At 41.8% G+C, this 26,546-nt stretch overlaps 1 protein-coding gene across 1 annotated transcript in view; it reads left to right on the forward strand.

Moving 5' to 3' along the window:
* The window catches only part of CHM (CHM Rab escort protein), a 283,722-nt gene that overhangs the window by 228,531 nt on the left and 28,645 nt on the right, over positions 1-26,546 (forward strand). The window contains exon 12 of the mRNA XM_081115452.1: positions 4,712-4,808. Coding sequence (XP_080971578.1) covers positions 4,712-4,808 — 97 coding nt within the window. The remainder of the gene's footprint in view (positions 1-4,711; positions 4,809-26,546) is intronic.

Consider the following 26,546-nt stretch of genomic DNA (forward strand, 5'->3'; position numbering starts at 1 on the left):
ATCCCTCTCCCTTCCTCTCTGTAAAAAATCAATAAAATATATTTTTTTAAATCAGCTTACTCAGTAAGTATGACTGTCAGACCTATTCTATATATTCACTACTAAAAATAGGTTCCTACAGTTCCTTAAGTTGGAAGCTTTCTGTTATATGAAACAAATATCTTTGTTATTGCATGAACCTCAGTTCTTTCATTTAATCATTTAGCAAATAGTAGGTGCTTTTTACGTGCCAGCCAGTGTGCTGGGTTCTGAGGAAACAGTGCTAACCGTGATAGCACCTCTGCCCTCATAGCTTGCCCCTCCGCCACCACTGGTCATCGCCACCCCTCCCCCCCAATTGCAGTCCCCTCCCTCTGCCTGCTGGCACACACCTTGGCTGGCCTGGCACTACCTGCTCACTGGCCCTGCCCCCCGCCAACCAGTCATTCCACCATTTGGTCAATTTGCATATTATGCTTTTATTATATAGGATTAGTGTATATTTCAGCTGATGATTTTGAGCCAGTGGAAAGAGTGGAGTAGAAGATACCCAGGACAAAAGAAGGATTACTGATGCAGCAAGGTCCAGGTAAAAGGCCAGGGAGGATAGGATTCAGAGAACAGGTAAAAGTGTTACTGTTAGATGGGATGTGAGACAAGAGGGTGAATGCAGGATCATTTGAGAGTTCCCAGCTGATGCATTATATTTACTCTTTAAATTACAAAGTAAGGTAATCTCCAGAGAATGGGGGTATGAGAATGGGAATGGATCAAAGCTCAAGGAAATATGTCAGATAATCACTGTGAGGAGTTAGAAAATGACCTATCTCATGGCCAGATGGCTGAGCAGTATTAATGGCCCAGTTGAGTCTGGAGGTCATGGGTTTACAATGGCATTAATCTGCTCCTATCGTTCCAGCTTTCATTCTCTTACCCCCCATTTAGCCTGGTCAATGACCTGTTAACAGACTGGCAATTCCTAGTCCCCTCTGTTTCCTCCCAGATTACTAGCTCCCTCTGCCCTCTTCCTTTTCCATGGTCTAGATCCCATGGTAGATCTGAACTGCCCTTCCATCAACACCTTCAAATCCCATGTAATCATGTTCTTCCACTGCACACACAGAGGAAAATCCCATCACTTGGATAATCTGCATCTGGTTCACTGAGGGCTTCTTGAGTAAACCACACAATCAGACAGACTGGCACTGCCACAGTGTCAGGGGCAACAATCTCATTCAGCTGGATCTTAGTACCTATCATCAGTTAGCTCTTCCACTGGCTTGAGACAGCTCTCTCTCTCCCTTTCCCCTCAGTGGCTAATTCAGGTCCTCACTATTTTACCCACCCTTTTTTCCTTAAACTTCTCAAAACCTCCTCCCCACTTCACAGAAAAGTGAGGCCACCTACTAAACACAATGGCACTTGACATTCTGTTCCACCACCTATAATTTATGTATACCAGGACAGAGATTAAGAGGGCTCCTACCCTTGTCCAAAGCTATACTCTTTCACAAGTGCCAATGACACACACACAGCACCTTGCATACCTGCTTTCTTTCCTGTATCTCCAGCCTTTCCCAACTACTGGCATTTTCCTCTCAACCTGTATATATGTAGTAGCATTTTCTATCCCAAAAGTAAATAATAAAATGTTCTCTTGACTATGTCCCCATCTCTAGCTGGTATTCAATCTCCCCTTCTCTTATCAAAATGTTCAAGATATTATCTGTACTTGCTGCCTCTAGCTCCTTACCTCTCATTCACTTCTGGACTAACATGGCTTCTACTCTCATATTTCTGGCATAATTTATCTTGGTAAGTTCTTTAATTGCTTCATAATAGTCAGGGCCACGGGGCATTTTTTGGTTTTTGTCACTAGGTATTTTTTGGTACATTTGATTGGCAATGTTGATGATTTCTTTTCTCTTAAAACTCTATACTCCTTTGGCTTCCATGGCACTGTGCTCTTCTATTTTTCCTCATAACTCTGGCTATTCCCTCTCCACTTCCTTTGTGGGCTCTGTCCTCCTTGTAAATATCGAGGCTCCTGAGAGTTCAGGATATGGAAAATTCTGTGATTGGAGGTCACTGATTATATCTCAATTTTTAAAAAGTATACATGATAGTTATAAGAAACAAAAGAAGCACTTTAAGCCCTGGCTGGTAACTCAGTGGTTAGAACACCTGCCTGCGAACTAAAGGGTCTTAGGTTTGATTTTTCGGTCAAGAGCATGTATTTGAGTTGCAGGTTCAATCCCTGGGCCAGGTCAGGGTGCATGCCGGAAGCAAAAGATTAGCGTGTGTCTCTTACATCAATGTTTCTCTCTCTCTCCCTTCCTCCTGCCCTCCTTTCCACTTTCTCTAAAAATCAATAGAAAAAACTATCCTCAGGTAAGGATTAATAAAAAGAATAACAATAATAAATGAAGTACTTATATGTTTTTGTAGTCCTTAAGAGACCTTTCCGGTTATACTCATGTTTTTAGTCATAATCATTTGATAATTATAACATAACCCTAGAGGCCCATTGCACGAAGAGATTCGTGCAATAGGCCTTCCCTTCCCCTGGCTGCCGGCACCGGTTTTCCTCCAGGACCCAGGCCTTCACTGTGGCCAGAGCCTTCAGTCTTTGCTCCACTGCTTCACGCCTACATATGTAAATTAACCGCCATCTGTTAGGTTAATTTGCATACTCTCCTGATTGGCTGGTGAGTGTAGCGGAGGGACAGTCAATTTACATGTTTGTCTATTATTAGGTAAGATTATATATTTTAGTGGACCCTCTCTCTTTAATCCTAAAGTACATTTTCTATCATGGACAGCAGTAAAGGGAGTTAGGAGTATGGGGAACATAGTTTTTGAGACACTGTAAGCCCAAAAATGCACGTACAAGTAGTAAGATAGTCATGGTTATTGAAATAATTTCTGTTTTAGGAGCTTGTTGTAGGCATTTCCTCTGGGGGCTATCAACCTGATATTACCATCAAAATCTAAGCATGATAGTCACAGGTAAAAGTCCAAATGGGGCTTTACCTTTTGGCAACTATTTCCTAAATGAGAGAGTATAGTTTCATCAGAGTAAAGATTAGATTGAGGTTTAATATTGAAACTTTGGTTTTATAGAGAAACATTGACCTAATGGTCATTTAAAATCTTTTAAATATAAAGCCATATAGCATATCAATAGTGCCTAGGACAGCATACCATATATCAGTAAAGATCCTATATAATAAAAGCGTAATATGCAAATAGACCAGACGGCGGAACGACCAGTTGGCAGGGGGCAGGGCCGGCGAGCTGGCAGTTCCAGGCTGGCCAAGGTGCGTGCCAGCGGGCAGAGGGAGGGAATGGCAATGGGGGGGAATGGCAACCAGCGGCGGTGGAGGGGTGATGGGGGGGGCACCACTATCCCCTGATCAGCCAGTCCGGTCACCTCCCTCAGTAGGATATCCCCTGAGGACAGACTGTGAGAGTGTGCAGGCCAGGCTGAGGGACTCTCCCCCTCCAGTGCACAAATTTCCATGCACTGGGCCTATAGTCTATAATAATCCATAATAATAAAAGTGTAATATGCAAATCGACTGAACAATAGAACGACCTTCTGGACTACCATGCTATGACATGCACTGGCACCAGGCCAGACAAGGTGGGTGTGATGTGATTGGTCAGGGGTCCCTGCCATCACCCCACGATCGCCCTGCAGAGGGAGACTGAGGCCACCCTCTGCGGGGAGATCGATGGGGGAGCTCTACGATCGATTGCCCTGCAGAGGGAGGCCCAGGCCACTGGCCAGCAATACTGTGGCAGCTGTGCAGGGCCAGCCAGCTATTGCCCTGCCAAGGGAGGCCCAAGCCATCCAAGTGATCACACCCCATGCCTATCGCCTGCAGAGGGAGGAGAACAGTGGTGGGGGAGTGGGGAGCAGCACCACACAGATGGCAAGCAGTGGCAGCAGCGTGGGCAAGGCCAGCTAACGGCAGCCAGGGGAAGGAAAGCCCAGATAGGCCCTGATCACCGGCCAGGCCTAGGGACCCTACCTGAGGGGTCCCGGATTGGGAGAGGGTGCAGGCCGGGCTGAGGGACACCCCCCACCCCGTGCATGAATTTTGTGCACCGGGCCTCTAGTTATTTAATAATAATTTTCCATTTCACTTTTAATTATAAATTTCTGCTTTTATTACTGGAGTCCTTAAATTAATTTGAAGCCATTCATTTTGAAACATTTTGGTATATGTTTGCCTATACTTTGGTGTATGTGTTGACATATACTTTGTTTTAATATCTTTGGAATTTGAAACATATAAAAATATTTTAGTATTCCATAACTGCTATTTTTAGTCATTATGAATAATCAAAATGGAAAAAATAGATTTAATATGATCTGATTTCAAACACTGAAGTGCAAATAATTCAGAAGTAATATATCATAATTGTATCCTTTGAAAATAAGTGAAGGATTTAATAAATACTAATGATATTTGAAATATTCATTGTCTATTAATTATATGAATGCACTATAGATGATATAAAATAATGCAGAAATCGGATTTAGGACACATATATGTGTTACGGATATCAAATTCTTTTCCAAAACCCTTACAAGCTAAATTTTTTCAAACATCAGCGAGTGGTTGAAAAAGACATTCAGTTTTGATGTTAACTATACTCTAATGATAGAAGAAATGAAAATGAAATCTAACAGCTGTATCTGATTTTTATTTTTGCTTTTTAGATTTCCATTTTGACAGTGCCAGCAGAAGAACCAGGAACTTCTGCTGTTCGGGTCATTGAATTATGTTCTTCAACAATGACATGCATGAAAGGCACATGTAAGCATAGTAGAGTCTAGTTATTTGTCTTTTGTGTTTGTTTAGAAAGTAAAAGAGGGCAGTTATTGTTAAAGTTGCCAGGGTTGTGTTTATAGAGTGTTTTTTATTCACAGTCTTTGTTCATACAGTGTGTATTCATACAATAAGTCATTTCATACCTACCCCTTGCTTTTAAAATTTTCTGTGGCTAAATCTTCACAGGCACTATTGTTAAGTTTTTCAGTGAAAGAAGTTCTGTGACTTTCCAATTTTTTTTGGTAATTTTTCTTAAGCTTATTGGAAACACACTTTCAAAAAATTTATTTTCTGCCTAGCTGGTGTGGCTCAGTTGGTTGACATCGTCCCATGCACCAGAAGGTTGCCAGTCAGGGCACATGCCCAGGTTGCTGGCTTGATCCCCCTAGCAGGCATGCAGGAGGCAATCAATGAATGTTTCTCTCTCATCGATGTTTCTATCTTTCTCACACTCTTCCTCTCTCTTCAATCAATAAAAAACATTTAAAAATTATTTTCTTTGCTGCTAGTTTTCTTGTTTACTTTTCTTAGAATTCTTTTCTTTAATATTTTTATTGATTTCAGAGAGGGAGAGAGAGATAGAAACATCAATAATGAGAGAGATCAGCTAAAGGACTTGTATGCATGCATATAAGCATAACCAATAGACACAAGACACTGGGGGGGGGGGGGCGCGGTGAGGGCATGTGCCGGGGGATAGGGGAGGCTGGGGGAAGGTCAATGGAGAAAAAAAGGAGACATATGTACTACTATTTGTAATACTTTAAATAATAAAATAAAATTTTAAAAAAATAATAATGAGAGAGAATCATTAATCGGCTGCCTCTTGCACTCCCCACACTAGGGATCGAGCCCTCAACCCCGGCATATTCCCTGACCTGGAATTGAACCATGGCCTCCTGGTTCATAGGTTGACACTCAACCACTGAGTCACGCCAGTGGGACTTTCCTTATAATTCTTAATCCCATTATGGAACTTCTACCATGTATATAAATTCTCAATTTATTTCTGTTTAATGAGACTAAAGTTAGAGACTACTTTATCTGTTCTTTTTTTTATGTGCATCAAAATTTATTTCTCCAGCACTGTCAGATATTATGCCTTCTGCAACATATTTCTTAAAGATGCTTCAATAAATAGAAATTAACAAGTGTATCTCAGACATCACTGTGCCTAGACCTAAACTGTGTACTTGTAAAGATTATGAAGAAGCAGAGGTTGACATGCCTGATTTGAAGTGTTCATAATCTTATTGCATACCTCGTGGAACAAGACAGTATTAACAGTGAAATGTACATTTCAGGATAAGTAAAGATGAATGTGGACTAGGCCTTGACCTTAGAGGACTCACAATCTAATGGGACAGATAAGACAAACACAAAAGTAGCTCTAAAAGGCAGAATATGAAAGTACCACAGGAGAGGTACCAACAAACAGTGGACTCTAGAGATTCATAGGAGGGAAACATAGCAATATCATTAGCTATTATTTAATTCTACAAATTTGTACTAAGTTTTACTCAAACTTATAAGAATTATGAGAAGCAGAAGACTAATCTGGTTTGGGGTAGTCAAGGAAAACTTGACTCTGTTTTTAAGTATAGAGTTACTATTTACTAAAAGATGGCAAAACTGTGGTAAAACATAAGTGGGAGTTTGATGCCAACAGGGAGAGTAAGGAAACTTGTCCAATATTACTGTAATATCAAATTTCCACTTGAAAAGTTGCTCAGAAAAGGGTTTCTTTCCTTTTACAGTGATTTGCAATATATGCAAATCTTTACCGTGGCAGTTATTATTTTCCTCTATTATTTTAATCAGTTTTTCATATCCTTTTATCTGTGCTAGTGTCTTAGTTATAAAATAAAACTTCTTCCTTGGTTTTCTAAATTACATTTATTTTATACTTGTGATTATTTTTGTAAATATATTTTTATAAATTATTTTCCCATATGAAATACTTTTGTAGCCCCAGTCTAATAATAGATATTGATAATTTGGAAAATATTAACAAGAAATGCACAATTAATATAATCCCTCTACCTAGAGATATAAAACCAAATTATAATAAAACTAGAGGCCCAATGCACAAAATTCATTCAAGGGGCTCGGCCCTCGCAGCCGCCACAGCTGCCCTTGGCCCTCGCAGCCCCTGCTTCGTCCGGAAGGTCTTTCGGCTGTCCAGTTTAATTAGCATATTACGCTTTTATTATTACAGATAGTAAAACCAGGAATTTGACTTTGGTATAATGTGTGTATGCCATTTTATCACATGTGTAAATTCTTGTGATCATGACAATAAGGATCCCTAGTGATATCCTTTTTTAGCCACAGCCATCTTCTTACCTACCCAGACCCACTACCTAACCCCAGGTAAATACTAATATGTTTACTATCAATAATTTTTTACTTTCAGAGTGTAATATGAAAAGAATTATACAGTGCAGTAAAACCTGGATATAATGGACTAATTTGGACAAGGGGGTGGCCATTAAAGTCAAAAGTCCATTATATAATTAAGTAGATTTTCTGAATGCATATGTTAAAAATTTAACAAATTAGTTTACCTGTTTTTACTTGTATAGACACATTTGGGTAATTAAAATGAAGTATGTATGAAAAGTTTAATTTCGTAGAAAAGCTATCTATATGTATTACTGTGGTTTTAAATTTATACTGAATAGGTAATAGTAAATGCATGCATTCACCAGTTACCACAAGTTAATAAATGCACACAGCTGGGATGTTGCTTAGCACACCTGGAACATCAGCTGGCGCATGTTAAAACTACTGCAGAAATTCACGCCAAACAACAGCAGAACCAGTTACCACCAGATGCGGTATAATCATATGCTAATCATTCGCCGAACACTGTTTATGAGCGATGACTCTTGGCTTTAAATATGTACTAGGTATACCAGTTAATAATGGGGATTTTGTAATCAAAGAAAACACGATAATTTCAAGAGAAACATCAAAAATGCTTCATTCAAAGTAATGTCCATCGCTAGCTACACATTTCCTCCATCTTTAGGTAATTTGTGGATACTGTCCCAATAGAACTTGTCTTGTTTTGAGGCAAACCATTCAGAGACCCAATTTTCCACTTCTTGGTATGTTTTGAAGTTCTCCTCAGAAAGTGTATGTGCCATTGATCAGAACAAGTGGTAATCCGAAGGAGCAAGGTCTGGTGAATACAGCGGGTGGGTTAATACTTCCCAGGCAAGATCTTTGAATATGTCTTTAACTGTTTTGAAGTGTGTGATGGTGCATCATCATGAAGCAAAATTACTTTGCTGTGTCTTCCGGCCCATTCTGGTCATTTCACGATCAATGTGTGGTTCAAATTGATTATTTGTTGTCGGTAGCGATCAGTATTAATGGTTTCACCTGGATTTAGAAGCTCATAATATACCACACCTTCCTGATCCCACCAAACGCAGAGCATTGTCTTCTTTCCGAAGGAGTTTGGCCTTACAGTCGATGTTGATGGTTGACCTGGATCAACCCATTATTCTGTGCATTTAGGATTCTCAAAATAAATACAGTTCATCATTAGTCACAATTCGATGCAGAAAAGACTTTCTTTCGTGTTGTTGAAGCAACATTTTACTGATGACTTTTCAGTTTTCCGTTTGTCTTTCATTAGGTTGATGAGGCACCCATTTTCCTTCCTTTAAAATCTTTCCCATTGCTTGTAAATGATCGGAAATGGTTTGCTGAGAAACGTTTAATCTTTCTGCAAGTTATTTTTGAGTTTGACATGCATCTTCATCCAATAATGCTTGTAATTCTTGGTCTTCAACTTTTTTCGGTTGACCTGGACTCTCTTTGTCTTTCACATTGAAATCATCACTTTTAAAGTATTTAAACCAGCCTTCACAAGTATCTGGAGATGGAGCATGTTCACCATAAGCTTCCTGAAGTATATGATAACTTTCAGCAGCACTTTTCTCCAAAATAATGAATTAAAACTGTCTGCAAATGCTCTTTTTTTGCACGAAATTCAACCTTTTTAAACGTAAAAATATCTATGATGTTAACATCGTCAGCAAATTTGATATATGAAGTTTTGAAACTTGATGTCAATACAACAAAATAGTATATATATCAAATCACATATATATCAACATATGTGTAACTCCATCTATTGAAAAAAAATCCGCATTAACTGGGATACCTAGTAGACTATAGTTGTAGAAGTGTAGTATTTACTTATTTTTAATTAAGTTTTTATTGTTGAAAGTATTATATATGCACCCTTCCTCCCCCTTGACCCTTTCTAGCCTGCCCATCCCTTGCCCCAGGCCTTCACCACCCTATTTCACTTAGCATAATACTCTCTAGTTCCATCTATGCTGTTGCAAATGGTAAAAGTTCCTTCTTTTTTATAGCGGCATAGTATTCCATTCGGTAGATATACCACAGTTTTCTAATCCACTCATCTGCTGATGGGCACTTACCATAGGCTGTTTCCAAATCTTAGCTATTGTAAATTGTGCTGCTATGAACATAAGGGTGCATATATCCTTTCTGATTGGTGTTTCTGGTTTCTTGGGATATATTCCTAGAAGTGGGATCACTGGGTCAAATGAAAGTTCCATTTTCAGTTTTTCGAGGAAACTCCATACTGTTCTCCACAGTGGCTGCACCAGTCTGCATTCCCACCAGCAGTGCAGGAGGGTTCCTTTTTCTCCACATCCTCGCCAGCACTTGTCATTTGTTGATTTCTTGATGCTAGCCATTCTGACAGATGTGAAGTGGTACCTCATTGTTGTTTTTATTTGCATCTCTCAGATGATTATTGACTTTGAGCATGTTTTCATATGTCTCCTGGTCTTCTATATGTCCTCTTCCGAAAATTATCTATTTAGGTCCTTTGCCCATTTTTTTGATTGGGTTGTTTATCTTCCTTTTGTTAAATTGTATGAGTTCCCTATAAATTTTGGAGATTAAACACTTATTGGAGATAACACTGAAAATATGCTCTGCCATGCAGTGGGCTTTCTTGTCGTTTTGTTGATGGTTTCTTAGGATGTGCAGCTTTTTATTTTGATGTAGTCCCATTTGTTTATTTTCTCCTCAGTTTCCATTGCCCTAGGACAGGGGTGAGCAAACTTTTTGACTCGAGGGCCACAATGGGTTCTTAAACTGGACCGGAGGGCTGGAACAAAAGCATGGATGGAGTGTTTGTGTGAACTAATATAAATTCAAAGTAAACATCCTATCTAATAAAAGAGAAACATGGTAATTGGCGTACGACCGCTACCCTTCCCATTGGCTAATCAGGGATATATGCAAATTAACTGTCAGCCAAGATGGCAGCCGGCAGCCAGGCAGCTTGAAACTAACATGAGGCTTGCTTGCTTCAGTGACGGAGGAAACCAACATTCCCCGCCTGCCTTGCAGGCCTCTGAGCCTGCAGTTTGAAACATTTTAAAAAATATAGAAGCTAAAAAAAAACCCAGAAACCAGCTTTCAGCAAGCTGGGATCTCAGAGCTGGAGTCAGAGCTGGAGTTATACATTGTTTCGAACCGAAACAAACCAGATACCTACTTTCAGCAGTGGAAGCCTCAGAGCTGGAGCCTCAGAGCTAAAGCTGGCCCAGAATAAAAAAAGAAAAGAAAAAAAGGAGCAGTTGGGAGCTTCCGTCACCCACCAGCCTGAAAACAGCCCTCAGCCCCTCACCCAGACTGGCCAGGCACACCAGTGGGAACCCCCACCCTGAAGGGTATGTGACCAGCTGCAAACAGCCATCATCCCCTCACCCAGGGTGGCCAGGCACCCCAATGGGGACCCCCACCCTGAGCCAGGACACCCTTCAGGGCAAACCAGCCAGCCCCACCCATGCACCAGGCCTCTACCCTATATAGTAAAAGGGTAATATGCCTCCCAGCACCGGGATCAGCGGAGCCTAGAGGCCTCCTGGCACGGGGATCAGCGTGACGGGGGCAGTGCCCAAACCCCCTGATCACCCTGCAGCTCTGTGTGTGACAGGGGGCGGGGCCACAACCTCCCTATCCGCCCTGCTCTGTGCCTGATACGGGGGAGCTCCCCAACCTCTGATCACCCTGCGGCTCTGTGTGTGACAGGGTGCGGCGCCCCAACCCCCTGATCGGCCCTGCTCTGTGTGTGACAGGGTAGAGCCATAACCTCCCCATAGGCCCTGCCCTGAGTGTGAGAGTGGCGGCATCCCAACCCCCTGATCTGCCCTGCTCTGTGTGTGACAGGGTGTGGCGCCCCAACTCCCCTATCAGCCCTACTCTCTGAGTGACAGGGGGGAGCTCCTCAACCCCCTGATGGGCCCTGCTCTGTGCATGACAGCGGGGAGCTCCCCAACCCCCTGATGGGCCCTGCTCTGTGCGTGACAGGGGGGAGCTCCCCAACCCCCTGATCGACCCTGCTCCATGCATGACAGGGTAAGGAGCCCCAACCCCCCTGATGGGCCCTGCTCTGTGTGTGACAGGGGGCAGCGCACCAACCCCCGGATTGGCCCTGCTCTGTGCATGACAGGGGGTGGCACCGCAACCTCCCCATCAACCCTGCCTTGAGTGTGACAGGGGGCGGCGCCCCAACCCCCCAATCGGCCCTACCCTGAGCGTGACCGGGGGCTGCACCTAGGGATTGGGCCTGCCCTCTGCCACCCGGGAGCAGGCCTAAGCCAGCAGTGCGTTATCTCCCGAGGGGTCCCAGACTGCGAGAGGGTACAGGCCAGGCTGAGGGACCCCCCCCTTTCCCTCGAGTGCACAAATTTTTGTGCACCGGGCTTCTAGTCATTACATATAAGGGTACGGTCTTTTTTTTCAATAGTTTTATTCATTTCAAACGGGCCGGATCCGGCCCCCGGGCCGTAGTTTGCCCACTGCTGCCCTAGGAGTTGTGTTGGTAAAGATATTGCTACGACATATGTCTGCCATTTTGCTGCCTAAGGCTTCTTCTAAGATTTTTATGGCCCTAACCGGTTGGGCTCAGTGGATAGAGCATCGGCCTGCAAACTGAAGGGTCCCGGGTTCGCTTCCAGTCAAGGGCATGTACCTTGATTGCGGGCACATCCCCAGTAGGGAGTGCGCAGGAGGCAGCTGATCGATGTTTCTAACTATTCCTCTCCCTTCCTCTCTGTAAAAATTCAATAAAATATATTTAAAAAAAAAAAGATTTGTGTGGTTTCCCATCTTACGTTTAAGTCCTTTATCCATTTTGAGTTTATTTTTGTGTATGGTGTAAGTTGCTGGTCTATTTTCATTTTTTTTGCATGTATCTAACCAACTTACCCAACACCATTTATTGAAGAAACTCTTTTGACTCCATTGTATGCTCTTGTCTCCTTTGTCAAATATTAACTGAGCATAATGGCTTGGGTCGATTTCTCGGTTCTCTGTTTTGTTCCACTGGTCTATGTGTCTGTTCTGGTGCCAGTACCAGGCAATTTTAATGACAGTGGCTTTGTAGTATAGCTTAATATCTGGGATTGTGATCCCTCCAACTTTGTTCTTCTTTCTCAAGATTGCTGCGGCTATTGAGGGTCTTTTGTTATTCCAGATGAATTTTTGAAGAATTTGCTCTAGGTCTTTGAAGTATGCTATTGGTATTTTAATGAGGAGTGCATTGAATCTATAGATTGCTTTGGGTAGTATGGACATTTTAATGATGTTGATTCTACCGATCCATGAACACAGTATATTCTTCTGCCGGGAGCCAGTCCATCCTTGCTGTTTCAAGGGACCTAGCATATATGGCATACTGTTCTTAAAATGTTTGCTCACCTTCTGGGCACTATGTGTTTTATCCAAGGTCTCCTCTCTGAGAAAGATTGTTTCCCCAGGTAGGGATTTTCCCCTGAAGTTAGGGAGGGAATAAAACCTCTTAACTAAGTGCCAGGCGGGTAATTAATCACTTTAACTATGAACAATCATGCTTAAGCTACATAATCTTTACTCCCTGGAATGGAGATAAGAAACGCCCTAACCTTTGGAATAGAGATTGATAGGATTGAATCAACTGGTATAAATACAGATGTAACAAGACAGCAAGAGACAGAGAGAGAGACAGAAATTGGCACAGAACCTACACAGAACGTTCTCTAGAGACAGAAGAACTTCGCTGGAGAGAACATGGCAAAAGATCCTGGACAGAAACTGGCCTCAGAACCTAGAGACAGAACCTAGCGAGAGAACATGGCAAAAGATCCTGGACTGAACCTGACTACAGAAATTGGCAAGAGAACCTGACTAGAACCTGGTGACTGAACCTGGCTGGAGAATCTGGACAGAACCTGGCTGGACAACCTAGCGAGGGAACATGGCTACAGAACCTGGCTGGAGAACCTGGAGAACCTGACTGGAGAACCTAGCAAGAGACCATGGACACAGAACCTGGCTGGAGATCCTAAACAGAACTTCGCTGGAGATCCAGACCAGAACTTTGCTGGAGATCCTGGCTAGGCTGCTGATCAACTGAACGCTGTCTCCGTGTCATTCCTTCTTCGCCGACTCCGTCCACACCTTTGGGGACCCCTGGACCCGCTGGGGTTGGACCCCAGCATTCTTCCATTTGTTTATGTATTCCTCTGTCTCTTTTTTCAGCGTCCTGTAATTTTCTGAGTATAGGTCCTTCTCCTCCTTTGTTAACTTTATTCCTAGGTATCTTAATTTTTTTGTTGCAATGGTAAGTGGGATTTTTTTTAGTTTCTCTTTCTGTGAGTTCATTATTGGTATACAAAAATGCCATGGATATCTAGGTGTTAATTTTGTATCCTGCTACATGCCAAATTCATTTATTAATTATAGTAGTTTTTTATGTAGTTTAGGGTTTTCTATGTGCAATATCATGTCATCTGCAAATAGTGACAATTTTATTTTTTCTTTTCCAATTTGGATGACTTTTATTTCTTCTTCTTGTCTGATCACTATGGCTAGCACTTCCAGCACTATGTTGAACAAGGGTGGTGAAAGTGAGCATCCCTGCCTCTTTCCTATTCTTAGAGGAAATGAGTTTTAGTTTTTGCCCATTGCATTGATGTTGGCTGTAGGTTTGTCATATAAGGCTTTTATTATGTTAAGTATTTATGATACCTCAATTCCCACTTTGCTGAGAGTTTTTAATCAGAAAACGATGTTGGATTTTGTCAAATGCCCTTTCTGCATCAATTGATATGATTATGTGATTTTTGTCTCTCAATTTGTTTATGTGATGTATCACATTTATTGATTTGTGGATATTGTACCAGCCTTGCATTCCTGGAATAAATCCCACTTGGTCATGGATGTATGATCTTTCTAATGTAATGCTGCATCCGATTTACTAGAATTTTGCTGACGATTTAACATCTATGTTCATCAGGGATATTGGCCTGTGGTTCTCTTTCTTTGTGGTGTTTTTATCTGGTTTTAGATTTAGGGTAATGCTGACTTCATAGAAAGAGCTTGTAAGTGTGTCTTCCTCTTGAATTTTTTGGAATGGTCTGAGAAGGATAAGTTTTAGTTCTTCTTTGAATGTTTGGTAAACGTCCTCTTTGAAGCCACCTGGCCCCGGGCTTTTGTATGCTGGAAGTTTTTTGATGACTTACTCAGTTTCTTCCTTAGTTGTTGGCCTGTTTAGATTTTTTTATTCTTCTTGATTGAGTTTTGGAAGGTCGTATTTTTCTAGGAATATGTCCATTTCCTCTAGGTTGCTTAGTTTATTGGAATGGAGTTGTTCATAGTATTTTTTTACAATCTTTTGTATTTCTGTGGGGTCTGTTGTTATTTCGCCTCTATCATTTCTGATTTTGTTTATTTGGGTCCTCTCTCTTTGCTTCTTGGTGAGCCTGGCTACAGGTTCGTCAATCTTGTTCATCCTTTCAAGGAACCAGCTTTTGTTTTCATTGATTTTTTATGTTTGTTTGTTGCTCTGTGTGTGTGTGTGTGTGTGTGTGTGTGTGTTGTTTTTTGGTTTTGGGTTTTTTTGTTTTGTTTTTTTGGTCTGTATGTAATTTATTTCTGCCCTGATCTTTATTATCTCCTTCCTTCTTCTCACTCTGGGCTTTTCTTATTGCTCTATTTCTAATTCTTTAAGTTCTAGAGTTAGATAATTTCGTACCATTTTCTCTTTCTTTTCTTTTCTTTTTTTTTTTTTTTTTTTTTAGATAGGCCTCCAGAGCTATGAACTTCCCTCTCAGAACTGCTTTCACTGTGTCCCATGGGTTTTGGATTGTTGTGTTTTCATTGTCATTTGTTTCCAGGATGTTTTTAATTTCTTCTTTGATTTCTTTGGTAACCCAATCATTGTTTAATAGTATGCTATTAAGCCTCCAAGTGTTTGAATTTTTTTATTGTTTTTATTGTAATTAGTTTCTAATATTATGTTATTGTGGTCTGAAAAGATGCTTGGTATGATTTCAATCTTTTTGAATTTGGAGAGACTTTGCCTGTTCCCCAATATATGATCTATCTTTGAAAATGTCCCATGTGCACTTGAGAAGAATGTTTGTTCTGTAGCTTTGGGATGAAATGTTCTGAAGATGTCAGTTAGGTCCATGTGATCTACTGAGTCATTTAGGATTGCTGTTTCTTTGCCGATTTTTTACCTAGGGGATTTATCCAGTAATTTCAGTTGGGCATTAAAGTCCCCTACTATGATTGTATTGCTGTTGATCTCTCCCTTGATTTCTTCCAGAAGTTTTTTTATGTATTCGGGAGCTCCTGCATTGGGTGCACATATGTTTATCAGGGTTATATCCTCTTGTTGTATCGATCCCTTTAGTATTATGAAGTGTCCTTCCTTATCTCTTGTTGTGACCTTCACTTTGAGGTCTATTTTGTCAGATATAAGTTTTGCTACCCCAGCTTTTTTTTCATTTCCATTTGCCTGAAAGATATTTTTCAATCCTTTCACTTTCAGTCCATGTGAGTCTCTTTTTCTGAGGTGGGTCTCTTATAGACAGCATATATATGGCCCATATTTTCTTATCCTTTCAGCCACTCAATGTCTTTTGATTGGACCATTTAGTCCATTCATGTTTAAAGTTATTATTGACTAGAGGCCCGGTGCACAAAAATTTGTGCACTTGGGGGGGGGGGGAGGGGGGTCCCTCAACCCGGCCTCTGCCCTCTCGCAGTCTGGGACCCCTCAGGGGATGACCACCTGCTGGCTTAGGCCCACTCCCTGGGGGATTGGGCCTAAGATGTCAATCAGACATCCCTCTGGCAGCCCGGCAGCTCTCGGGGGATTTCCACTTGCCAGCGGGGAGCAGGCCTAAGCTGCAGTCAAACATCCTTAGCACTGCTGAGGAGGCAGGAGAGGCTCCCACCACCACCGCTGTACTGGCAGCCATCAGCCCGGCTTGTGGCTGAGCAGAGCTCCTCCCTTGTGAGAGTGCCCTGACCACCAGAGGGCAGCTCCTGCATTGAGCGTCTGTCCCCTGGTGGTCAGTGTGTGTCATAGTGACCAGTCATTCCCAGTCCTTCTGCTGTTAGGGTCAGTTTTCAGATTACCCTTTTACGATATAGGATAGAGGCCTGGTGCATGGGTGAGGGCCGGCTGGTTTGCCCTGAAGGGTGTCCTGGATCAGGGTGGGGGTCCCGCTTGGGTGCCTGGCCAGCCTGGCTGAGGGGATGATGGCTGTTTGCAGCTGGTCACAGCCCCTTCAGGGTGGGGGTGCCCACTGGGGTGCCTGGCCAGTCTGGGTGAGGGGCTGGGGGCCGTTTTCAGACTGGCATGTGACTGAAGCTCCCAACCTCTCCTTTTCTTCTTTTTTTTTTATTCTGGGATTTATTTACCTTCTACGCTGTCACTGGAACTGAGAGCCAGCTTTAGCTCTGAGGCTCAGCTCCAGCTCTGAAACCTCGGCTGCTGAAAGCAGGTATCTGGGTTTGTTTGGCTTCTATAATTGAAACACTGTTGCAACTCCAGCTCTGAGACCCAGCTGGCCGAAAACACGTTTCTGGGGTTTGTTTAGCTTCTATAATTGCAAAATTGTTTCTTAGAGTGCAGCTCAGAGGCCGGCAGCGGCAGGCAGGGAACCTTGGCTTCCTTCATCACTGGAGCAAGCAAGCCTCCTGTTCGCTTCAGCTGCCTGGCTGCCGGCCGCCATCTTGGTTGGCAGTTAATTTGCATATCGCCCTGATTAGCCAATGGGAAGTGTGTCGGAGGTATGGTTAATTACCATGTTTGTCTATTATTAGCTAGGATAGGTATTTGTTGATAGCTATTTTTATTTTTTGTGCCGGTGTTCCTTCTTCCTCCTTTTGTTTTTCTTCTTTTTACAACAGTCCCTTTAGCATTTCTTGCATTGCTGGCTTGGTATTGATAAATTCCCTTAGCTTTTTGTTGTCTGTGAAGCTCCTGATTTCCCCTTCAATTTTGAATGATAACCTTGCTGTGTAGAGCAACAGTTGCCAACCGGTGGTCCATGGATCACTGGTGGTCCATGATGTCCAAAAGGTTGGCGACTGCTGGGATAGAGTATTCTTGAATTCAGTCCCTTCCTTTGCATTACTTTGTATACTTCATTCCATTCCCTTCTGGCCTGAAGTCTTTCTGTTGAGAAATCATTTGATAATCTAATGGGAGATCTTTTTTAAGTAACTCTCTGTCTCTCTCTCACAGCCCTTAAGATTCTCCCTTTGTTGTTAATGTTTGCCATTGTAATTACGTGTCTTGGGCTGGGTCTTTTGGGGTTCAACTTATGTGGAACTTTCTGCCAACACAATTTATTGAAGAGACTATCTTGACTCCAGTGTATGTTCTTGCCTCCTTTGTCTAATATTAATTGATTGTGATGGCTTGGGTCGATTTCTGGTATCTCTATTCTGCTTCATTGATCTATATTCCTGTTTTGGGGCCAGTGCCAGGCTTTTTTATTACAGTGGCTTTGTAATACAACTTGATATTTGGTATTGTGATCCCTCCAACTTTGTTCTTCTTTCTCAAGTTTGCTGTATTCGGTGGCCTTTTTGGTTCCATATAAATATTTGGAGTATTTTTTTCTAGATCTGTGAAATATGCCATTGGTATTTTAATAGGGATTACATTGAATCTGTAGATTGCTTTGGGTAGTTTGAACATTTTTGTGATGTTAATTCTACCAATTCATGAACACAGTTTATATATCCTTGTTTATATATCTCTCTATCTTTTTTTGAATGTCTGGTAATTTTCAAGTCCAGATTTTTTACCTCCTTGGTTAAATTTATTCTTAAGTATCTTAATTTTTTTTGTTGTAGTACTAAATAGGGTTGTTTGTTTAGTTTCTCATTCTGAGACTACATTATTGGTATATAAAAATGCTATAGATTTCTGAGTGTTAATTTTGTATCCTGCTACATTGTCAAATTCATTTATTAAATCTAGTAGTTTTTGGTAGAGTCTTTAGGGTTTTTTTATGTACGATATCATATCATCTGCAAATAATGAGAGTTTTACTTCCTCCTTTTCTATTTTGATGCCTTTGATTTCTTCTTGTCTTCCAGTATAACGTTGAATAAGAGTGGTGAAAGCGGACATCCCTGTCTTGTTCCTGTTCTTAGGGGAAATGGTTTTAGTGTCTGCATATTGAATATGATGTTGGCTGTAGGTTTGTCATATAGGGACTTTATTATCTTGAGCTATAATCCCGCTATTCCCACTTTGCTGAGAAGTTTTATCAAAAAAGGGTGCTGGATTTTGTCAAATGCTTTTTTGGGGTCCACTGATATGAGCATGTGATTTTTGTCTTCCAGTTTGTTTATGTGATGTATGACGTTTATAGATTTGCGGATATTGGACCAGCCTTGCATCCTCAGAATAAACCCCAGTTGGTCATGGTGTATGATCTTGTTGATATATTGTTGGATCCGATTTTCTAATATTTTGTTGAGGATTTAGCATCTATGTTCATCAAGGATATTGGCCTGTAGTTGTCTTTCTTTGTAGTGTCTTTGTCTGGTTTTAGAATTAGAATAATGCTGGCATCATAAAAAGACCTTGGAAGTATTCCTTCCTCTTGGATTGCTTAGAATAGTTTGAGGAGGAAAGGTGTTAGTTTGGTAAAACTAGGTGATAGTTTGGTAAAACTCCCCTGTGAAGCCATCCGGGCCAGGGCTTTTATTTGCTGGGAGTTTTCAGAATACTGCTCCTGTTTCATCATTTGTTATTGGCCTATTCAGGTTTTATGATTCTTCCTGATTCAGTTTTGGAAGATTGTATTATTTTAGGAATTTGTCCATTTCATCCACATTGGCCAGTTTGTTGGCATATAGTTGTTCATAGTATTTTTTTACAATCCTTTTTATTTCTGTGGTGTCAGTGGTTACCTCTCTGCTTTTGCTTTTTATTTTCTTTACTTGGGTCTTCTCTCTTTGTTTCTTGATCAGTGTGGCTAATGGTTCATCAATCTTGTTTATCTTTTCAAAGAACCAGCCTTGGTTTCATTGTTTGTTTGTTTTTAGCCTCTGTGTCATTATTTCTGCTGTAATCTTTATTATTTTTTATATACTCTGGCCTTTTCTTGTTCTTTTTCTAATTCTATAAGTTGTAGGGTTAAACAGTTTATTACACTTTTTTTTTATGTTCTAACATGTGGTCAATCTTTGAGAATGACCTGTCTGCATTTAAGAATGTATATTCTGCTACTTTGGGGTGAAATGTTCTATAAAATGTCAGTAAAATCCATCTGATCCAGTGTGTCATTTAGAGTCACTGTTTCCTTGTTGATTTTGTAAAATATTTTTTTATTGATTTCAGAGAATAAAGGAGAGGGAGAGAGAGATAAAAACATCAATGATGAGAGAGAATTGTTGTTTGACTGCTCCCTGTGTGCCCCCCATTGGGGATAGATCTCTCAGCCCAGGCATGTGCCCTGACCAGGAATCGAACCATGACCTCCTGGTTCATAGGTTAATGGCCAACCACTGAGCCATGCCGGCCAGGCTCCTTATTGATATTGTATGTGAAAGATCTATCCAGTGAAATCAGTGGAGTGTTAAAATCCATACTATTGCCAAAACCGGTTTGGCTCAGTGGATAGAGCGTCGGCCTGCGGACTGAAAGGTCCCAGGTTCGATTCCGGTCAAGGGCATGTACCTGGGTTGCGGGCACATCCCCAGTGGGAGATGTGCAGGAGGCAGCTGATCGATGTTTCTCTCTCATCGATGTTTCTAACTCTCTATCTCTCTCCCTTCCTCTCTGTAAAAAATCAATAAAATATATTTAAAAAAAATAAATAAAATTCATACTATGACTATATTGCCATTGATCTCTCCCTTAAAGTCCTCCAGAAGTTTTTTTTTGTTTTTTTTTTGTTTTGTTTGTTTTGTTGTGTTTTTGTTGGTTTTTTTAATGTACTTAGGTATGCTTATATTGGGTGCATATATGTTTACCAGGGTTATATCCTCTTGTTGGATTGATCCCCTTAGTATTATGTAGTGACCTTTATTGTCGCTTGTGATGGCCTTCATTTTGAAGTCTATTTTGTCAGTATGAGTATTGGTATGTCAGCTTTTTGATTGTTTCTATTTGCATGGAAAACTTTTCCATTCCTTCACTTTCATCCTCTGTGTGTTTTGTTCTGAGGTAGGTCTCTTGTGGAGAGCATATATTTGGGTCATGTTTTCATATCCATTTGGCTACCCAATGTCTTTTGATTGAAGCATTTGATCTATTTACATTTAAGGTTATTATTGATAGTTACTTGTTTATTTCCATTTTAATTCTTTATGCCTATATTACTCTCTCTCTAATTCTTATTACAGCATTTCCTTTAGCATTTCTTGCAGTGCTGGTTTGGTGGTAATAAACTTCTTTAACTATTTTTGTCTGGCAAACTCTTTATTTCACCATCTATTTTGAATGATGGCTTTCTTGGATATAACAATCTTAGTTTCACTTCCTTGCTTTTCATTACCTTGAATACTTCATGCCATTCCCTTCTGGCCTATAGAGTTTCAGATGAGAAATCAGCTGATAGACTTATGGGAGCTCCTTTGTAGGTAGCAGATTGGTTTTCTCTTGCTGCCTTTAAGATTCTCTGTCTTTAGTTTTTGGCATTTTAATTATGATGTATCTGGGCATGGGCCTGTTTGGGTTCTTCTTGCTTGGGACTCTCTGTGCCTCCTGAACTTGTGTGACATTTTTCCACCAGGTCAGGGAAGTTTTCTGGCATTATTTTTTCAAACATGTTTCTATCCCTTGCTCACTTTCTTCCCCTTCCACCACACCTATTATGAGAATATTATTACATTTCTTATTGCCCTACAGCTCCCTTAGGCTTTCCTCCTGTGTTTTTTTGTTTTGTTTTGTTTTTGTTTTGTTTTTTTGTGGGGGCTTTTTTGGTTCTCTGATTGGGTGATTTCTTCTACCCTGTCTACTAATTCACTGATCCAATCCTCGGCTTTCCCTAATTTTCTGTGTATTCCTTCCACTGGGTTCTTTATTGGTGCTATGTCAATCTTCATAGTTACTACTAGTGGCCTGGTGCACAAAAATTAATGTGGGGGCGGGGGCAGGAATTCCCTCAGCCCAGACTACCCCCTCTCACAGTCTGGGAGCCCTCAGGGGGTGGCCTACTGATGGCTTAGGCTCACTCCCCTGGCCTCCCTCTGCAGGAGGTGACCAGACCAATCAGGGAAAGGCGCTGCCCCCATCAACCCACTGCTGCTGCCAAAGCCGGCCACCGCAGCTGCAGACCCTCAGCCCTAGCTTCTTAGTGCTGGCCCCACCCTCTGCCCACCTGTGTGGGGGGGCGATCTGGGCCATGCCAGCTGGGGGAGGGGCTGTGGGAGGTTGAGGCACCACAGTCGCACCCTGTCCAGCCTCTTCGGAGGCTCCAGGACCGCAGCACTGTTGCCTTGCCCAGCGCCACTTCTGTGGGTGGGACCATCCCAGGCCCACCTGCGCCACTGCCTCTCCCAGCATCGCCACTGTGATAGTAGGGGCCGCACAGCACGGGTGAGACCAGCCCGGGCCCACCGGCGCTGCCACCACTCCCAGTGCTGCCTCTGTTGAAGGAGGGATCTCCACCTCTCCCAGCGCCACCTCTGCGGAAGGTGGGGCCACAGCACGGGTGGCACCTGACCAGGCCCGCAGTGCCACTACCTCTCCTGCACCAGCAGCCCTTGGCCCTTGCAGCCACTGTGGCTTTGTCCAAAAGGACATCTGGAAGACATCTGATCTAATTAGCATATTATCCTTTTATTAGTATAGGTATCTTTTCTCATGCCATTGAGCATATTTGCCATCATTATGCTGGATTCTATGCTGGATAAATTTCTCATCTCCATTTCATTTAGCTCATCTTCTGGAGAATTCTCTTGTTCTTTCATTTGGGATTTGTTTTGTTGTTTGTTTGTTTATCTCCCCATTTTGGCTCCCTGTTTGGGTTTGTATCTGTGTATTAGGTTGATCTGCTAGTGATAGCCAGAACGGTAAGCCAAGTTTTTTTCCTCCAGGGTCATACCTCATAACACCAAAAAATGAGCCTCGCAGACCAGAAGACTTAAGCAAAAGTGTGGAAAATTTATTACAAGCAGATTCAGACTCCCCTCAGGGGGAGAGGGGACCCCATAATGGATTTCCCCTTAAAGCCTTGTAATCCAGGGATATATATTTGCTATAAACCTGCTTCTATATCTATCCATGTTGTCACCTGATTGATTCCCTCAATTGTTCTTGCTCAGCAGCAGACCTGAACTTTCCCTGTTTCTATATGTTCTTTCTCTGTTCCTGTGCTGAACTTTGTCTGTTTCTGTGTGTCAGCACACCTTGTTGTTCCAGCCCTCCCTTGTTTCCCCATGCCTCCCGCTTTGAGCCCAGAAACATTTTATTATTTCTGCATGGTTGGTTACTGTGATTAGGCTGCTCAAACTACTGTGTCTGCCTCTGTCTATGTCCGACCTGTCTTTGTTTCCCACTGGACCCCTCCCTTGCCTGCATTTCAAGCTAACGTCTCTCTCACTAGAAGTCCCAATCTCTAGTGTAGGACAATGTCCGATGCTATTTGTGACTGGGTCTGAGTACCCTTTTTGGAGGTATCAGCAATCCACAGCTTGTGGCTCCCTCTGTTGAGGTTGGGTGCCTTTGGAAAGGACCAAGATGTGTATCAGGGCCTCCTTTTCCTAGTCCAGGGCCTGGGATTAGATCAAAGACTCAAAGCCTCCAGGGACCCACCTCTGCCTGCAGTTCCATTGACACTGAGACTTGTTTAGCTTCTGGCTATCAACCACAGGGTTGGGCTGTAGGTCTTCCAACACTGTGGGGCAACTGCCTTCCCCCCAGGCTAAAACCACCTTGATAGCAAAAGTCCTCAGGATAAAGGTTTCCTCCACAGAATGAGGGAATGACTCAGCACAGGAAACCAGGTTGACTGCCCTTCAGGCTCCTACACCAGAGCCCCTAGTCCAGCCGTGGGCAAACTACAGCCCGCAGACCGGATTCGGCCCGTTTGAAATGAATAAAACTATTGAAATAAAAGACCGTACCCTTTTATGTAATGATGTTTACTTTGAATTTATATTAGTTCACACAAACACTCCATCCATGCTTTTGTTCTGGTCCTCCGGTCCAGTTTAAGAACCCATTGTGGCCCTCGAGTCAAAAAGTTTGCCCACCCCTGCCCTAGTCCTTGCTTCTGCTTACACAGCTCCAGTCCTCTCGGCCCTCCCTCTGTCAGAGCCCAACGTGTGTCTGCACGCAAAATTTCGTGGTTGGCCTTTTAAGTAGGTGCCAGCATTTCCAGCCATTTCTCACTGGCACACAGCAACCCTGCTGCTTTTCACAGCCAGATGTTATGTGGGCACCTTTCTCAGTTCTGGTGCTCTGGGCTGGGGAGCCCATATTGGTGTTTAGACCCCAGAGTTCTCAGTGGGAACCCCCCACAGCTTAGATATTCCTCTGGATCTTCAGCTGGTACCTATGCGAGCCCAGTCAGCTCTTTCATGCGTCCACACTTCCTACTAGTCACTGTGGTCTCCACTTTCCATCTTTGGTTATCAGTGTTCTCTCCAGTTAGTCTGTACTTTATTTTTCAGGGTGTTTTTACCTTATTTTATTTGTATTTCCAGTTTGGTCCTGAGAGAGTGTCAGTATGGCTTCAATTTATGCTACTGGCATTTTAGAATCTCTGTAATATTTATGCCAGTGAAATTATTACATTGTTTTTTCCAACATATCACCTATTCACTAAAATCTGTTAAAAATATCAGTTAATTAGTAACAAAAAATTATCCTTGTTCTAGATAAAAAGAGAAGTTCATGTTTATTTCTTAGTCCTTTATGCTTTCTTCCTATGATAACATGCACTATTTAAAAAGTCCTAGATAATAGTTATAATAGAGCTAATTTTTTATATATAACAAGATTTAAGAAATACACTGAGCTAGAAACTGACATTTTTTCATTCACTTGCTTTTATTACTTAATTGAAGTTTGGCTTCTTTTTTCCCCCTCTTCCTTTTCTTATGCTTTGTGCCTGTTCATAGACTATAAGGAGTAATTTGTAATTCGGACATTAAAAATCCTTAATGGTGTATTTTCCTGCTGCTGCCCTAATTGAGAGTCATTGAGGTCACAACCAGTCGTATTTGTTCTACTCTTGGTGATTAACTTGCCTCTCTTCTGAAACAGAACTAGTCAGATAATATCACAGAAAGCTTTAAATAATTTTTCCTGTTCTTTCAATTTTTTTGTTTCAAGTCAGAACATTTTTTTAAAAAGAGGATATGCCATGCATTTATGTATCCCAACCTGTTCTCTGCTCATTGAGTTAAACAGTAAAGTTTTGAAAGCCAGTTAGAAATACCCCAGCATGTAAACACTGATCAATGATGTATCATTTATTTAGCACTCCATAATGTCCTGTAGACTCTCCAAATCTAGTCTTTAGGTAGCTGAAATGTATTCTTTCAGGGTTGAAATTTTTATTTTTTAAATAGTTATCTTTCTAGCTTGTCTCATTTCTTTGACATTCTATACTGAATATATGAAACATTTTAACCTTTTTCTTATAACTTAGGAATAGCATAAACATTATTTATTATATACCATTGTAATCCAGTAATGCCCTTGAGGCCTATTGAGCTGTTTAGGCCTATTTGTTCTTTTGCTAAATGACCCTATACTGTCATGCTTTTATCATTTCTTGCATCTACATTTTATATGTCTTCCTCCAGCTGTTTTCATGCAGCTGTCAAGATGTTTTTTCTGGCAGCACTTTTCACTGAACTCCCTTCCCCCTTGTTTGCTGCTTATTATCTGCACAAGGCCAGAAAACAAGACAGCCAAAATTGTTGAAATTGTGTGTAATATAATCAGGTTCTGAGCTTATGGTTGTTATTCTGTGGGCATGATACCACCTACTTTTAAGTGCTGAAAAGCCTTTTTAGGGAGAGTGGGGGTTATACTTCCTGGTTTTTGGTTGTTTTTAAAAGACCTCTGAGTGCTGGGGTCCAACCCCAGCAGGTCCAGGGGTCCCCAAAGGTGTGGACGGAGTCGGCGAAGAAGGAATGACACGGAGACAGTGTTCGGTTGATCAGCAGCCTAGCCAGGATCTCTAGCCAAGTTCTGGTCAGGATCTCCAGCGAAGTTCTGGTTAGGATCTCCAGCCAGGTTCTGTGTCCATGTTCTCTTGCTAGGTTCTCCAGCCAGGTTCTCCAGGTTCTCCAGCCAGGTTCTGTAGCCATGTTCCCTCGCTAGGTTCTCTAGCCAGGTTCTGTCCAGGTTCTCCAGCCAGGTTCAGTCACCAGGTTCTAGTCAGGTTCTCTTGCCATGTTCTATCCAGGTTCTGTAGCCAGGTTCTGTCTCTAGGTTCTGTGGCCAGTTTCTGTCCAGGATCTTTTGCCATGTTCTCTCGCTAGGTTCTGTCTCTAGGTTCTGTCTCCAGTTTCTGTCCAGGATCTTTTGCCATGTTCTCTCCAGCGAAGTTCTTCTGTCTCTAGGTTCTTTGTAGGTTCTGTCTCCTGTTGTCTTGTTACATCTGTATTTATACCAGTTGATTCCAATCCTATCAATCTCTATTCCAAAGGTTAGGGCATTTCTAATCTCCATTCCAGGGAGTAAAGATTATGTAGCTTAAGCATGATTGTTCGTAGTTAAAGTGATTAATTACCTGCCTGGCACTTAGTTAAGGGGTTTTATTCCCTCCCTAACTTCAGGGGAAAATCCCTACCTGGGGAAACAACCTTTCTCAGAGAGGTAACCTTGGTTAAAACACATAGTGCCAAGAAGCTGAGCAAACATATTAAGAACAGTATGCCATATATGCCAGGTCCCTTGAAACAGCAAGGATGGATCGGCTCCCAGCATCTGAGTAAGTAAGATGTTACTGTAATTGTAATATAAACACAGGTCAATATTAGTTAAGTTGGTATTTTGATACAATGATAGCAAATCATTGTTACCCATTAGGGTTGTTTTTCTAAGCAAACCTACATTAGTCTAGTTATTTTTTAAAAAAATAGTAATGATATGTGTCCCGTGTGGTTCAGTGATTGAGCATCAGCCTTTGAACCAGGAGGTCACGATTTGATTCCCAATCAGGGCACATGCTGAGGTTGCAGGCTCAGTCCCCAGTAGCGGGCACACAGGAGGCAGCTGATCGATGTTTCTCTCTCATCATTGATGTTTCTGTCTCTCTCTCTCCCTCTCCCTTCCCCTCTATAAATCAATTTTTAAATTTCCTTCTCCTAATCTTATGTGATTTAAGTTATTGAGATTTTTAAATATTTTATATGTATCTCTTGTGTTTCCCAAAGCTGAACAAGTCGTATTTTTCA

This window comes from Myotis nattereri, assembly GCF_964212035.1.
Source record: "Myotis nattereri genome assembly, chromosome: X".
NCBI lineage: Eukaryota > Metazoa > Chordata > Mammalia > Chiroptera > Vespertilionidae > Myotis > Myotis nattereri.